At 41.5% G+C, this 16,946-nt stretch overlaps 1 protein-coding gene across 8 annotated transcripts in view; it reads right to left on the bottom strand.

Annotated features, from left to right (window-relative positions):
* Nucleotides 1–8,713: 8,713 nt before the first annotated feature.
* The window catches only part of magi1 (membrane associated guanylate kinase, WW and PDZ domain containing 1), a 148,675-nt gene continuing 140,442 nt past the window's right edge, over nucleotides 8,714–16,946 (bottom strand). For 5 of the 8 annotated variants that reach the window (XM_023325657.1, XM_023325660.1, XM_023325658.1 and 2 more), the window contains 2 exons: nucleotides 14,498–14,636; nucleotides 8,714–10,807 (listed from right to left, as the gene is read on the bottom strand). In XM_023325657.1, coding sequence (XP_023181425.1) covers nucleotides 9,549–10,807; nucleotides 14,498–14,636 — 1,398 coding nt within the window. In that variant the 3' untranslated portion in view covers nucleotides 8,714–9,548. Of the gene's footprint in view, nucleotides 10,808–11,835; nucleotides 11,916–12,044; nucleotides 14,637–16,946 lie in introns of those variants that run through there. The other 3 variants (XM_023325662.1, XM_023325665.1, XM_023325663.1) reach the window with 2 other exon arrangements.

Genomic DNA, 16,946 nt, shown 5'->3' with positions numbered 1-16,946 from the left:
AAAATGCAGAGGTTTGATGCATACACAGGTTAAGAACATATTAATAGGATGCATAGCAGTAATCTTATGTGACTTTAGTTCTAAATCAACCTGCTCAAAAGCAACTTTAACCTCTATAATCTCCAAACTCCAAACTCCACAGTCTTGTACAGCAAAAAAAAAAAAAAAAAAAATCAACGTTTTTTCACAAAAAAACACTAGAAAGCCATAGCTTGTGGAAGAAGGAAAATGTATACGATGCTTTATTTTTCCAAACATATGACTCAGTTAGGAAACCATCTTACCTCCTTTGGTTTTGGCTCCAAAGTAAAACTCACCGTCTCGTCTTGATTCCTTTGAAGCAACTTCAGAGCATCAATATTTAACCCGACATTGTCAAATCTAAAAAAGGAAACGATGCTGAAGGGAAGGTGGCGCTTTGAAGCATGTTTGCCTGTAGACCTGAGCCGAACATGACTGATTTCCTCTCTGAGTTTGCTGACAACACAATCGCACACGCCTACACGCACGCACACACACACACACACACACACCCCTGCATGCATGTTGCAGCAATTACTGCGCGTTGATTACTAGAGAACTAATGAGATGTGGTAATGTGATGAATGGCTCCGAATGGAAAGTAGCACAACGATTACGTTGCATATTTCATGCGTTTTGCTCTGTCTGCTCACTTTATTTTCCGCCGACAGGAAAACGGTGCACAGCAACAGCGGAAAGGCCACAAACAGTTGCATGATGTTGTAGTAAAACAGGCAATAAAACAACAAAGAGAACTGAATCCATTTAGTTCAGTTTAAAGATTCACGACCACCGATTGTGTTTTTCCAGCTAGTTTTACTTCACTGGACATAACTTTAATAGCCTTCATCCCTGTAAGACCAGACCTAATGCACACCATCTGCTTCGAGTGGTTCAGGTAAAACACTGACCCCCCCTTACAGATTTCATTTGGTTTTGTTTTCTCTTCTTTAAGTACATTTTAATGTCATGCAACGATTACCTGGGTTAAAAAAAAAAAAGAAGAAAAAGAAAACAGTTTTCAAAGGAGGATTTCATTTACTAAGGGTGAAAAGACAAATCCAAACAAGCCCGGCTCTACGTGAAAAAGTATTTGCTCCTATATCTAACATCTGATTGAGCTATGTTGGTGTTAGCTGCCAACAAGTGGCTGGGATGGAGGAATTTTGACCCACTTGGTTTTTGAGTATGAGCACCACAGCGCCTCAATACTTTGACTAGACTAACTCAAACAGTCTCCTTCAGGATTTCCTGGTAAAGAGCAGGATTCACTCTTCAGTTAATTACAGTCAGCCCTGAAACAGCAAAACAGACCCAGACAATCACACTACCATCACTATGTTTGTCTAAAAATTTAATGGTTTATTTTACAAAAGATGTACCAGAGGAAAGATGTACACCTTTCAAAAAGTTCTAATTTTTGCCTGGTCAGGTCTAAAATATATTGGTTTGTATTTGGTAAATGTGTATTTGTGTTCTTTATTTTTTCTTTGGCTAGCTCTGCTTTAGGCTGTGGAAAACTCTCCAATGGATCCCAATTTTGCACATTCTTTGTGTGTGTGTGTGTGTGTTATTATTGGATCATTAACGCTGACCTTAATTAAGCCAAGTGCTTTACATGTTGTTTTGGTTACTTTGTAACCACCTGGGTGAGTCGCAGTGGGCTAATGGAGTAATTTTAGCTGGAAGGCCACTCCTGGGAAGGTTCATCGCCGCTCCTTCGTTCTTTCATCTGTGGATAATGATGGTCTGCGTTTCCCAAAGCCTAAGAAATGGCTTTGTAATGCTTTCCACACTGATAGAGACCAATTCCCGTATTCCTTCTGCAGACTACAGGTAGGTTTCCAGATCTTGAGATACTTCATTTGACAAAGCCCTGCTTTTGTAATTACAGAAAGCTCACATTTTAACAGCCTTTTCCAAAAGGGGCAGATTGGGTAGCTTTTTTTCCTCTTCATAAATGAAATATACTATGGAAACTGCATTTGTATTCAACTGGGTTACCTTTTTCTGATGTTACCCCTTTTTTTTAATGATCTAAAATATTTAATTATGGCACCAAAATCAATCTGTAAACCATGAGGGAGAGGACTGGGTAGGGAGGACCAGGACATCACAGCCATCACAACAGCATCTTTATCAACGTTCATTATTGTTGAGATAAAATTTGTTTTTTTGTTGGTTTTTTTTGCAGATTAGCACTGCCGAAGATATCTTTATTGCCACAACGTTGCACTGACCGCCACATCGCATCACGTTGCATCACTCGGTTCTCGCCACGGAGCGAAGCAGGCCATATTATTAAATCTACTGGAAGCTTTAGTGTTTAATGCATTCAAGGGGAGTTAATTGCCATGTACTGTTGGTTTTGATGGTGGCTGACATGCTATAAGAATCTCTACATTGAGATCTGTATCCAACCAGAGTAATTTCCTTTTGTCATAAAACGACGGGGCTTTAACCAGCAGAAGAAAAAGGGTCCAAAAAAAAAGATGGGTTTGAAGCACGAGTAACAAAAAACATTGGTTTACGTCAACCTGATGTATCAAGGAGTTCTCACAGGCTTTTACTTCAGACTACAAAATGATACCAAGATTTGTTCAAACTGTTAAAAGCATCTCCAAATATTTTTAAAATTCAAGGCAGGGGCCTCGCCACTAATGACTGTATACAGTGGAGCCGTGATATTTGCAGGGGGGTTGAATGACTGAATCCACAAATACATCAGAGCCCCTCAAAAAGCACTTATAGCTGCTTATTTTAGAAGGTCAAACACCAAATATAGATTGATATGCATTAAGTGGAAACACTACGGCAGAAGGTAACATCCACAATGTTTATTATGGTCGCTTTTGAGGGTACAGCCAATCAGTGACAAGGAAAACGATCTTGTTGGATTTGCTCCTTTGCCAGCCAATAGCACGTCAAGCAGCATTGTGGCTAGACGAGTTTCATCTTCCCAAGCGGCGCTTTCTTACAATTACTTTACATAACTCTAAATTAATAAATGAATGGGTTCACTTTCCACAAATGTTTTGGAGATATGCTCCGATAGGTCTATCGTGTTGTCAATCAGTACTTCCTGAATGTTTAGGCGACTTTGTACCCAGGTTGCTGTTTGGTAGAATCGTGTTCCCCGTTTGGATCAATGTAGCGAACGATTTCATCAACGATTACTCAAGTTATGAAGATCATATTAGACTATTCTGCAAAACAGATAGTTGTTATTTTTAAAAGGAAGGGAAATGGCCAGAACAATCCCCGTCTAAAGTTAATGTGCAATAACTCTGCATACAATTGATGTTTTCAGAGCTTCTACATCCTGTAGGTCATCAGTGAAATTTGCAGTGCAACAGGTTTTACATCACTTTATTTGTTTTTTTTGGTCTCTGGGTGGCAAATCTTCACCAGTGGCCTTAATTTCACATGTACAGATTTTTGTTTTCTGAAGATCTGGCTAATGTTTTGTTTTCCAGTAGAACCATGACCGTACGGCCTTATACAAAGTTTTCAATGAATCGCCTAGCACTGCAGGAGGCCAAGTTGAAATTCTGGCTTGCATTTCTTATGAAACTACAATTATTTAATTCATTTAGAAGAGCTTTCAGAGGGTTATTTTTTTTTCTAAGATGAGTCACTCTGAGAAACATTTATTTTCTCTTTGACATTCTGTAACATATTGATGCATTCATGCATCAACGGTATGTAGAAATTTATAAAGCGCCGACAAACACTTTATTTACTGCATGACATCATCATCTGCACACTCTGGTTTTTTTCTTCTTCTTTTTTTTTTAAGGTAAAGTAACGTTAGCATATAAACACTGCTGACATTGGACAAGTAACACATTCTCATCATTCTGGCATTTAGCCAACAACTGACATCTCCCACCGTATGAAGCTATTTTTCCAAATAATAAAGCTTTTCTGAAATATATTTTTCAAATTTTTTTAAAAGGGCATTATGGATCGGGAGGCTTCAGAGAAAATAAAACGAAAAGCAAGAAGGCAAAGTTTAATCTGACAAAAGATGAGCGGGTCACCCTGCTCCTAACGTTCTCTCCTGCATGTCTTAGGTCCAAAAAAAGAATAGATTTAACCAAAATATATTATTCATTCAACAGAAACCTGCTCATCAGCCTACATTTCAAATAAGGCATCTTGCACTTGATTAGATCAGCCACACAGTAAACCTAAAGCTTTTCTAAGTCTGACATTATTGTAGTAGCATTGATAAGAAAGAAGAAAAAAAACACTTTACAAAATCCCATTTGAACGTTCCCAATGCATTCCTCCACTTCACCTCTCAGAGACGGCCATGCACTGTCGAGCATGAGACAGAAGCCGTATTATGACTGTGTGACAGCTGTGGAGAACCACGACAGGCGGAGAATCTGACTGAAAAGTCATATCGACTTTTTCTTTCTCTTTCTCTGGCCCCGAGCACACCACCAACAATAAAATAAAAAAAACCCCGCACTCTTGTTAGTGTTCACATTTATGGATGCTCTCTCCCGTTGTGCACCGGTCAGCATGAGGATAGAGCTCGTCGCTTCTGCGTTTCCATGGCAATGGCGCAGAGGATCTTATAGGGTCAGAAAAGAGAGCAGCTGGAGCTTGGCTGAAGGGAGGAGGAGGATGGCAACAAAAAAACAAACAAAAAAAACAAAACAAAAAAAAGATAAAGGTTCTTGACCCGGGTTGCTGACAGCCTGCCGGGCCTCAGTCATGTTCTTATTGGATATTTCATTACCGTCTCATCCTCCTGCCTGCCGCTGACATGATAAATTGTCCCCGGGCCCCCGGTTGTTCATCATTTCTTAGGTGGCACGAGCTGTAAAACACAGAGCTGTGTTTTTGCATTTGGCGATGAAAGATGGAGCGCGTCCTGATAAAGAGAGGGAGAGAGATATTTAAAGGGAGAGGAGAGGAGAGGAGAGTGTTTTAGTGCTCCGAAGTGGATTACATCCATTATTTAGGGGCTGCGTGGTTACCGTTCAACGAGAGCGTGGAGAGAGGAAGGGAGCGGGATCCAAACATCGGTGTCCTTGGAATTTGGGTAAAATCTGAACACATCACTAGATGTAGTTTTTCTTTCTTTCTTTTTTCTTATTATTTCAGACATTTTTCTCCTGTATGAACTAATTGTGATTATTGGACATTAGCATAAAGCATATGGTTATCTTTAAAAACGTGGAGTTAGAAAACAGCATTTCAGAGGTATGATTTAAAAGGAGCAGAATGTGTTTAAAGCCCGATTGAACTGCAACAAAACTAGGCCAAATTTATTTATTTTTTTTTAAAAATAAAAACCTCGCTCTGATATGATCACGACGCTTTATCTCAGTTTCCTCTTATGAGCAGCACAGATTGCGTCCACAGGGTAATCTGGGATGCAGACTCTTTTTTTGAACATATGGCGTCAGGCACGCAGTAAAGGGAAAAACATTTCAGGAAAAGTGAGCGTATTATGTATGTTACACGCACATACACTTAAAACGCCCACGACAGAAAGAACAATTTCTTTTCAATACTGATCACGAATTGAGAAAAACAAAAGCAATCCCCCCCATCCCACACACACACACACACACACACACACACACACACACACACACACACACACACACACACACACACACACACACACACACACACACACTTTTCTCACATTGCTTTTGTTTGCAGACAAATACAGCACATTTTCAACGTTATTTGTTGAAGTAATTGTGAAATGAAAGGGACAGAGTTTCTCTGTGTTTTGGAGAAAATCTGGAAACTTTCGAAGAAAATGTATCGATAAAACTATTCCACGATGCGAAAATGTCATGTTCAATCCAAGATCCCAAAAAAATAAAAGCAAAAAAGGCCCAACGGAAACCTAAGAAGACGTGGTTGACGAAACTTAACTAAGAGAGCATCAACCAGAAATGGCAGCAAATAGATCCATGGTGAATCTGGGGTAGCTGCAAACATCCAGTGCTTGGGTGGGAGAATTTGTTACCGGGGCAACGATTTATTGATTTAGTGTTCAACAAACCCGGAGCTTCCTGAAGGACAACATTGGAAGTCCTGTTTGTCTCGAGTCCTGCAGGAGACTCAGTGAACGATCAGAGGAGAGCAGAACCAAACTAGTTGGATTAAATGAAAATCCCCATGACTGACTACAAACTAACTCTACACTAGAGATCATTCTGGTGAAGCATTTGAGCCTCATCCTGTAGGGCCACTTTTCCTCGGTTCTTCAGTAGGGAAAGGGAAACTTTTTAAGAGCTGATGACATGAATCCTGGAGGAAAGTTCAGGAGAAAAACTGTTAGAGGCTGCAAAAGATTTGAAACGGAGCTCTAGTGCAAAAAAAGAGAGAAAAAGTAGGAGAAATGTCTTATGTTTTACAGCATGAGAACTTGTGGGATGCTTCTGGAAGGACCGTGACGTTTTCATCGTCTCTCCACAGTCAGTCAGCTGGACTGGACATAATCTCAGTCTCCTCCTGAATCCTCTTTCACGCGCTGCAGTCGTGTCCCGAGGATGCAGCTTCCCTCGTTGTTTTTATCCCCATCCTTCGAAATGATAAATCTTTCAGCAAACCGAGTGGATGGGAGGAAGTCGGGAGGAAAGGCCGGTATGAAAGTGAGAAGTGAGGCAGAGTAAATCAGAACAAGCTGGCTTGTCCAGGCTTTGATGTGAAAGGATGGAAGATTTTTAAGCTTTTCCAAAAACCTCCATTTGACTATCCTTGCAGCCGTTTTCTTTCGGTTCCCTAAAAGTAATGAGCTCCCAACACGTTTAACCAATTTACTCCAATGTTTCCAAAGCAACAAGAACATTTTTTTCCCCCATCCTTTCATTCGTGAGACATGATCCGAGTCAGGATCAAGTGTTTTCTACTAACAGGCTTAAAAATGTTTAAATCAAATCATTCAACATTCTAGTCTTTCGCGTTCCCTCAGTTGAACCAAATCTATTTAGTTCCTAAACATGTACATGACAAGATATACTGAGAGAAAACTACAAGACGTAAAGTCTCCACACATTTGACCCTTTTCTTGTATTAATTGTAATAAATACATTAGGCAAAGACATGTTCCTCACATCTTTGCCTTTTCTCTACTCCCATCTCTTTGATCCCTCATTCAGCTCATTTCCTTCCCTATTCGCATCTCACTGAGAACATAACCTGCTTGCTGAACCACAGTTCAGAAAGGAGTCACTAGTGAATTCATCGATGTTCAAAAATTTATCAGCGCAAGTAACAAACCAAAGACGGGCTTGCAAACTGGAACTTCTTCTTTCTGAGAATCCACATATCAGATGTTTTGCTTTTCATGACTTCCATCAGGCTGCAAACGCTCATGGTTCCTTAGCAACTTGGCCATCAGCAGCCCCACTATCGCTTTTGTTTCCTTTTGAGACAGTCAAAGGTTTTTGACTTGGGTATTTGCTTCATTATTCTGCCAGCCGGTCCCAACACAAAACACACTTCTGAATTATGAAATAAAAAGGACACCAACCGTAACAATCGAACTTAATCGCAAGACCACGGCTACTTCTGCTTACAAGAACACAACAGTCACAGTAATGTTCAAAATCTCATGTGAAACACAGCAACTGATGCATGGCGCCCACTTTGACAACTGGTGAATCAGTTTTATGCAAACAAAATCTAAATGTCCACATTTTAACAGCTTTTATTTAATTGACGTTGCAAAAATGTTTTACATTTAAGGTTCAAATAAAATATGTAAATTTACTTTTTATTTAGTTTTTGTAACAATAAATCTCGTACTGTCAGAGAACCTGTTTTTCCCACTTAATATTTACAAAGAAAAAAGCATATGTGGGTATTGCCAATTCGTCAATACACATCTTTTGGGGTTTTTTTTTTCCACATCGCTTGTTGGATTTTATTATCGACGTCTAAAAAAAAAAGCAATTTTGGTAATTCATCAACTTATTAATGGGGCCTGACGTAGAGTGCGGGAGGTTTGTACGCAACCACAACAACCGGGTAGCTCTGCCTTTATTCTGGTCACAGGCTCGTAACAGGCTGCTGTGGAATCCCATTTTTCAACCAGCATTTGGAACGATCCAGTCATTGTGGTCGCGTTGTTTAGTCTGTCGCGAAAGCACATCCGTGCCAACTTCACAAAAGCTCATTTCGGGGTTCCATCTTACCCACTGACAAAATTCCAGAGGTAAGCTCGGCTCTCTTTGGTCATTAAGAGAAGAAATGGGTGCGCATTGGAGACGCCACCATCACAGTGTCTCCACCAAAAGCTGTTGGCATCGGCAAAGAGGAATTAGGACGTTTTCCTCTGTTACTCAAACCCCAGAAACATTTGATTATAAATGTGGCAGCATCTAAGCAGAAATAAACAGACGTTCCAATGGTTTGACAGTTACTGCCAGGAAACATTGTGGCAACAAACATACAAATGTTATTACCTTTTGGGATAAGTTTATAAAAGTATATTCTGAGAATATACTGAGGTCTATACATTTGTATTTGCTCGCACTAGCTGCCCAGTTGTTGGCAAAACATGTAGAGTTACACGACTGCATTATCGACACCCACACACATTTCAAACAGCTTTTGAAAAGTGCTCATACTGAGCCCTTCAGCAAGAAAAGTTTGTGTAATATTAGTTTGATATATAATAGCAAACAAAGGAGCAACAGCCTGACACGAGTTTATTTGTTGAATATATTATTTTATTTTAACATCATCGTCGTCATAGTTTAACTTTTAATTTTCCCTTCGTTCATTTAAAATGATCACCTCTGAATGTACACATACTGCAAACTGTCAAAAATATACAAACAAATGCAGGCTTGTGCTATAGTCTGGTCAAATGTTTTAAAAAACAGTGGCACTGGAAGGAGAGACAGAGACAGAGAGAGAGAGAGACAGAGAGAGAAAGAAAGAAAGACCAAAGGTAGGAGAGACGTAGAGAAAGAGAGAGAGAAAAGAAAAAAAGAGACACTGAAACCGGTAAAGACATGCACAGCATCGTTAGGAGCACCGGCAGCGGTGATCCAGGCGCGCGGCACTTCCATGGGATCCTCATGGAAAAGTACGTACATTTCATCGTCTGACAGTGGGCCGCAAAATGCCCGCCACATACTGGATCAAAAACAAAATGCTGCTTGTTAATGGAACTCTTAGGCACATCATTGTTGTTTTTTTTTGTTGGTTTTTTTTTCAGATTTTATATTTTCTGGAAAAAGTTTTGTAAATGTAGAATGCTTCAACAAAAAGAAAAAAGGGAAAGAAAACCATACAGTTAAAAAAAAAGAAGAAAAAACAGCTTTCAAAAGTCATTTTGGAATCACTTTTGTTAGTAACTCAACACCGTTACATAATTTGTGTGTGAATGCATATGTAGTTAACGTGTGTGTGTGTGAAGGTTTTTTTATATGTGAGCACGTGAACACAAGTTGGTGCATTCCTGTAGAACAGATAATGGAGGCGAGTACTTGAGGTGTTGTGTGGGTGGTATCTATGATTGGCTGACAGCTGACCAATCAGATGCTCAGGTCTTTGGGATTATCCTTGTAGGTCTTCTTAGGCTCAGGGATCACGGGCTGGGGTGGGAGACTGCTGTTGGTCTTCAGCGTGCTGTAGTAATCTCTCAACTTAGAGGCAATAAAATAGTCGTCGTCTTCTTCATCTTCAGAGTCGTCCCTCCTGGGCGGGGAGATGGCACGTTCCAGGCTGCGAGCTCTGTACCGCGGTTCAGGGGTGACACCTCTACTGGCAAAGCGCCCATCCCTCTCCAGCATCTCAGGTGTACGTCCTCTCAACAGGGAACTGTACTTCTGGTAGGATGAATCCAAGTCGGGGGTTCGGACTCTGGGCAGGGTGATTTCTCTGTAGTCACGGGATGCAAAGTCCTTCAGCAGTCTGTCTCCCCTGTAGGCCCTCTCCATGGAGGAGGTTCTCATCAGAGGGCTATCCCGTCTGTAGAGACGATCTTCTCTCCGAAGTGGTGGGAGTGAAAGAGCGGGCTCTCTGCTCAGGCGGTCTAGAGCTGGCGAGTCTTCAAAAGGGAATCTTGGTTCAGGAATATCGGACATTGCGGCTTCATCTGCCATCGGCTTCTCGTTGTGTCTCTCAGGGGTGTCATAACGGTAGGGGTCTGAGGAGCGTTGGCGATGTCTGGTTGGTGAGTGGTACCTGGGTGGGGGCCTGTGGCCGTAAGGTGAGCGTCGTGGAGAGTGGTGGTGAGAGCGATGGTGAGAGCGGTTCGGTGAGCGATATGGGGAGCGTCGAGGAGAGTGGTGGCGGTGGTTTGATGAAGGATGTTGACCTTGACGGCGTTCTGGAGAGCGGCCTCTGCGGTGGCCTCTATCGCGGCTTTCCAGGGTGTTGTCTGCACTGCGTGAGCGGCTGTGCCCCTTATGAGGCGAGCGATGGCGGCTTCGGTGCTGATGGCCATCTTTTTCCTTGTCATCCTTCTTCTTTAACAGCTTAGGCCCATTCCTCCCTGTGGACTTCTTCACCTTTGATTTGCTGGGAGAGTGGTGACGGTGATGAGAACGATGGTGCCTGCCAGTGCCATGCTTTCCAGTGCCATGCTTTCCAGTGCCATGGTTGCCAGTACCATGGTTGCCAGTGCCATTGGTGCGGCGGCTCGGCTCCGTCTTGCTCCGGGAATGTGGTGGGGTTACTGGTGGGAAGCTGGACTCTGATGGTGCATTAATTAGGGACAGGGAACTCACTTCCGGAGCGTTTTGTATCCCTGTGACTGCGTCGACGGTGCTGATGTCGTTGGGGCTGCCGTCTGCAACAGAGTTTAACACACAGATGAGGCTAGAATGACCAAACATGGAACTACACACCAAGCGACTCTACAGACTTTTGACACCAATCATGCTGATCGACTCAGACGTAAAGCTGAGAACAAATCCAATGAAAGCCAATCTGATGTTAAGCAAATGTTAGATGGCACAGCAGCAGCCAATGACAATGGTAAGGCAAAAGAAAAGCCATTGTGGAAAAGCAGCCATTGAATCCAAAAGATTTGTTACCAACAACAAACCTGCTCCTTGGTCTACGTAGGGTCACGTCTCTGAAGTGGAAAGGGTGTTGGCTCTTCAGGTTGTTACGTCTCAGTTGCTATTGAACCTACTCACTTAATTTCTCCTACAGTTTCATACACTGCAACAGTTCCCAGGTAATTTATATCCTCAAAGTTTAAAAACAACACAGTGGTTATTTACTGGCCGAAGAGTAAATCTTTGTATTATAGTTGTGCAAGCGAACACATCTATATTTTACTTCTTTTAGTTTCTTCCATTAGACATCACCACGGCCTCCGTCCTCCATATATGCTCCTTCCCTACATCCATGAACCTTTTCTCCTGCATTTCTTTTTAATAATTTTTTTTGCTATCGAGTCCAGACCAGAAAGCAACCAGCATTTTTTTTTTGTGTACATATAATCTATTGGCAGTCTAACTCTCTCTTTCTCTAATGTGCCAACACATAAATCAGACAATTAAATACCACTGCAGCAAAAATTGAGCATAAGGTGTTGGAATCTTCCGTAGTTCACACACAAGAGAGCCTTCCTAGGATAAAAAAAAGAACTAAAGATAAACAAACTCTTTACACTTAGATTTCCAGATTTTACAAACGTATGCATGGGTTACTTTAGTCGAGAGCTGCGCAGCGGCATTTAGGTGGACGGTTGTATATGGATGGAGCAGAGCGCGGGCATGAGGTGATCAGAGGCCACAGCACACACACATCAGGATGAAGAGAGACGGAGGAGAACCCAGATGACAGAGGAGGAGGACAGCTACAAACCGTGGTCTGATTTTGGAGGACAGAGGCCTCCCCCATCTTGTCATTTCTCACACTTGCGGTGAGATGGGGAGCGGCCATCCCTGAAGGAAGACAAGAGCCCAGGGCAACACAGAGAGAGGAGAGCATACACAAAAACAGAAAAAAAAAACAAAGAACACAGAAGTTTAGATTGCTTGGAGCCAACTGGAAGAAAGACAAGGGAGAGTTACTGATTGTGTTGATTCTTATTGGAAAAAAGAGTGTTTATTTGATCATTCAGAGTAAAGAGACAGTCCAGGAAGTTACCCAAACCCTTCAGTGAAAGCCACTAGTTACACAGAACAGTGACACCCCACCCCCCAATCACCCAAACACACACGCCCACACGCATACACACAACACACACGCAAACATGTACATGTCGACAAAGCAGCAGCAGAAAAAAAAAAAGTCTCAGAAATCAAAAAGAAGAAACACTGGCAAGACTGTCGAAAAGGTCGTGTCAACTTAAAAAATAAAAAAATTAAAAAAATACAAACGATGATCAAAAATATACAAAGTTCACATGACACCATATCGGTGCAGATCTGAAAACCGCAAATAAACGTCCACAAGCAAATGCTTCCCCACTCAAAAAAAAGAAAAAAAAAAGAAAAAGAAAACAAAGCAAGACAATGAAAAATGTTCATGACTTGACTATCAATCAATCCAAACTTGTCAATACAATAACAATACAAAAAGAAATGTTCCATAAATATTATGGAAAAATCGACAATATAGGGGGCAAAAAACTTCAAATGTACACTCTTGACAAGTTCATGCAGTAATAAACTTTTCTTCTTTTTTTTTTCTCCATTTATATGTGGTTTTGATTCATGGCTCTGTACAATGAACAAAAATACTCGTAAAAATGTCTCTATTCGTTTCATCGCTGTACAAAAGCTTTATATAAGCGCCATGGTCTCATTTTCTGTTTGCACGGGGGGGTGGGGGGGGGGACGTGTGGCGTTGGGTGTTTTAATCTTCACAGCATTTTAATGACATCAACATTGACAATGGGTGCAACGGAAAGAAAAAAAATAAATAAATCTATGGATGAATGAGTAATGTCGAGCACACTGTAGCAGAATTTTGGCTTGGACACAGAAAATCAAAGAGTATAAAGGCATCTCGATAAATGAGATCATCGTCAAAGCGTGAATTTATTTCAGTAACTAAATACAAAAAGTCAAACTGGGTTCAACGATGATTCATTACAGACAGTTTGATACGTTTCAAGTGTTTGTTTTTATAAACTTTGATGAATATGGCAAACAGCTGGCAGAAATCCTAAATTTAGTTTCCCAGACAAATAGACTGATGTTGTCTTAAGCCACTCATGATCAAGACTTTAATTTTGCTTTGGGATTAGGAAGGATTGTCGAACAGGACTGAGCTGAGAAAACAGCAGAGTTGTCTTAACTGGGCAAAGGAGAAAAAGGGGACTGCAGTGCATAGGTCCAAGTCCTCAGTTCAGAAAAAATGTTACCTTTTTTTGGAGCTTGAAAAAGAAAATGGAGGAAAAGTGGACAGACTCGGGGTCCAGTGTGAAGTTTTCACAGTCAGTTATGTTTCAGGGAGACTTGCCGTCTGTTGACGTTGGCCCCCTAACTTTTCTGCAAGTCGAAACTCCCCCAGGACATCTTAGAGCTTTTGCTGCTTCTCTTTTTTCAGCAAACGCTTCACATATATTTTCCAGCAGGACTTGGCAACTGACCCACGCAGCAAAAAGTACCAATACCTGCCTTAATGATCATGGTATCACTGGACAACGAACGCGATAGAGAATCAATGGAGTTTAGGTCCGGAAGAGAGTGATGCACATACATCACTTGAAATATATAGCTTTGAGTGTAATGAATCCATGTAGATTTCAATTTCGAACTTAATTACTGAAATAAGTCAACGTTTTAATGCTAATTCAGTTCATTAGATGTTCTTATATTAGGCTCCCTCTTCTTTTTTTTTAACACAGTTCTCACTTAAAATCTTAAGGAGTTCAGTAGCTTACATTCACCTCCAATAAATATCATAAATATGTTTGTGTCACAATGAGGCCAAAGCTGTGAGATGTCCCACCTTTTGTAGGAAAGCAAAGAGTCAAGTTTTTTTCCTTTTTAATGCTGAACTGGTGTTTAACAATGAGCTACAGCAACATATGTCACTTCTTCCTAAAAAAAACAAAACTTGTTTTCCTTTTTGGGGGGGGGGAAGGAGGGGGAACCCTGTAAACAGTTTTTTTTTATATATATGTTGCACTGAAATTAGGCCCACCACCGTTCTGTAAAGTCCCAACAGAGTGCTTTAGCTGAGCGGCCAGAAGGTGAAAAGTGACAGCGGGATGACATGGAAACTGAGAGCAGGCGACAGTAGGAGGGGCCAACGACACCCGAAGGAGCAATCTCTAAGCTCCTCCCCTTCGCCTCCAACTCCCAGAATCCAAAAGCACAGGAGTGACCTTCACCACAGAAAGACTTGAAAGCCAAGCAAACCCTCCTTCCTGTCCCTGGTGTTTCTACGCCAGGAAGGGGCGAAGGGGTCCCCGACGTGCGATTCAGTTCTTTGCCAACTTCAAACCCCACCACCGTCCGAGCTCAGGGTGTGAAGATGGGGGAGAAGGGAATGTTTTCGTAGATTGACCCACCATATTCAGGCACGGAGCCGTCGCCCCTCTTGAGCACCAGATGGACGCGTCGGCCTCCGTTCTTGATGAGCTCGATGGCCCGCGCGTGCTTCATGCCTTTGGTGCTCTCGCCGTTGATCTCCAGGATTTCATCTCCGACCTGGAGGGAGAGGCGCAAGGCCACAAGGACGGGGTGGGAGGGGAGAGGAAACAGGAAAAAAGAGAGGCAGAGTGACAGGTGAGGTAGGGAGGAGGCAGAAAAAGACAAAGCAAAACAAGAGGAAACAGCAGCGGGGGGAAACAAATGGCAGGAGGGAAGGACGAAGACGTGAAGCGGGACGGTACGGAGAGACGTGACGTCGGAAAAAAACAGAAGGGAAGGTTGGACGGGTCGACAAGAAATTACAGTTTAAAATCTGATTGATAAGGATGCACTGAAGCAGCTTTTCCTGCTTTTCCTCAACCGTTTTGCAGAGAGCAAATCAGAGAGCAGCGACTGTGACGCTGAGAGAGACGGACAGGAGGGAAAACAGGAAGAAGGAAGAAACACTTTTGACTTCCTTGAATCCCCTCCTCAGGTTAAGCTGTCAGAGCCGTCTGCACCAGGGGAATACTGCTTTGGCAGGGAGTAGATCTCTGTCTGACACGTCTCTCTGCCTCATAGAGCTGCTGCTATTAATAATTCCTCTAAATAATCTGAACTTGTGCAAGCTGTAGGATTCAGACATGCATGTACAAATAATCAGATTACACCAACTTACTTTCCTAACTGAGCAAAATAAAAACTAATAACTTCTTCCAAGGTGTCTCGCATGTAAACGCATTGGGAGAGCATTAGAAAGACATTTGTGCATATTTCCCTAAGATACTGCAGGGGTAATCTGTGGATTTTGTTCTTTTTGGAAGTGGATCGTAAAAGTTGAACAACACTAGGTTTTTGTACACAATTTGAACCAGGTGAAGCTAAAACTATGTCAACTTGAGGAGTTTTGGGTAGAACATATTTACAAAGGTTTTTTGTTGTTTTTGTTTTTTTTACCTTACATGCAAAATGTAAAATTTCTTTCGACAGTTTTGGCTTATTTACTGCTCTAAATGTGTTGCTCTTTCAGCCAATTGCCTTTTTTTCAGCTCATATACTTCAGTAAATGATTAATTGATTACTAAATTAGTTGATGATTATTTGAATAACCGAATCATCACGGTTAATCTGATTAATTGTTTCAGCCCTAAACTGAATGCCAATTTATGAAAAAAAAATTTTGTAGGTTAAAATAGCAACAACTAAATGTGATAAATGATGTTGTTATAACTGTAAAAATCAAAGGCGTTATAATATTTCAGCAGCAGGAAGATTAAGCGGCTAAGCTTAGATTAAGGTAAATAAAAGACTTTTACCTTTTATTCTAGGTAAAAGTCATGGTAAATATTTTTCTCTGTGCATAAATTCGAACCATAGCATTTTCTAATCAAGGTAATTCAACCACGAAAGTCTCATTGCGCACCCATTCCTACATTCAGTGAATCTTTTTGCTTCAATGAGCCACTAGGTGACCGTTTATATTTACTGAAGCATAGTTGGCAGTAATTGTGGGATACCTCCCACAGTGTCAGCCCTTACGATGGATAGCATTAGGCTGATGGCTGTACAGTGTGAGGCAGACTACAGAGTCAGCTGTTTTAGACGGCACCTTAACAAAGCAGCTGAATCGGGATGCGAGATCTCTGAGATCTCCTGCAAAAAGAAAAGAAAAAAAAAACCAAGCACGTCTAATCGGATTATATAAACAGAGATGCTATCATCAGGTTTAATTAAATATCCTTGATTCTTTTTATTAAATAAGCCGTTTAGATCACTACATCACTGTCACACAGAAAGGAAGCAAATTTCCTCAGCTTACTCCTCCAGAGATGCTTTTAAGACAATTAAATTGAAACTCTGAGCTGTGGCAGAAGGGGAGGTAAGAGCTAGTAAGACAACATGCAGACCTGCAGTGGAACAGTGGAGCTCGCAAAAACTCTCCGGGGAACTCGTGTTGTGGTTTCACACTGAAACGTGGTTCAGTTCTGCTCCAGTTAAAGTGAAACGCTGCCATCGCTGCAGCACAGCCGAATACAACCCGTTAGTTACAAAGTGAAGTCATCCGTTACGCAATCTCATTTTTAGAAGACAATACAGTCCATCAGTAACGGGATCCATTTATCGCCTGCTTGTTCGGTGGGAGACGAGCCCGAGCATCAGAGGGCATCTCAGCTATCCTCAAGAAAAGCGGACTCACATTTCAGAAGACGACTTCACAATTCATAGGAGACACAACTCAGACAAAGCTTGTAGGAGGAGGGAGAAGAGCAGTAAAACTTTAAATACTCTCTATCTTTAATCTTTAATGTCAACTGTTGTCATCACAGTGACAAACAAACAAAAAAAGAAGCCAAGCCAGCTTCCTGTTGCCAAGCATTTCTACTTAAT

This window comes from Xiphophorus maculatus, chromosome 20 (genome assembly GCF_002775205.1).
Source record: "Xiphophorus maculatus strain JP 163 A chromosome 20, X_maculatus-5.0-male, whole genome shotgun sequence".
Classification (NCBI taxonomy): Eukaryota; Metazoa; Chordata; class Actinopteri; order Cyprinodontiformes; family Poeciliidae; genus Xiphophorus; species Xiphophorus maculatus.
This window is presented reverse-complemented; position numbering and strand designations above follow the sequence as displayed.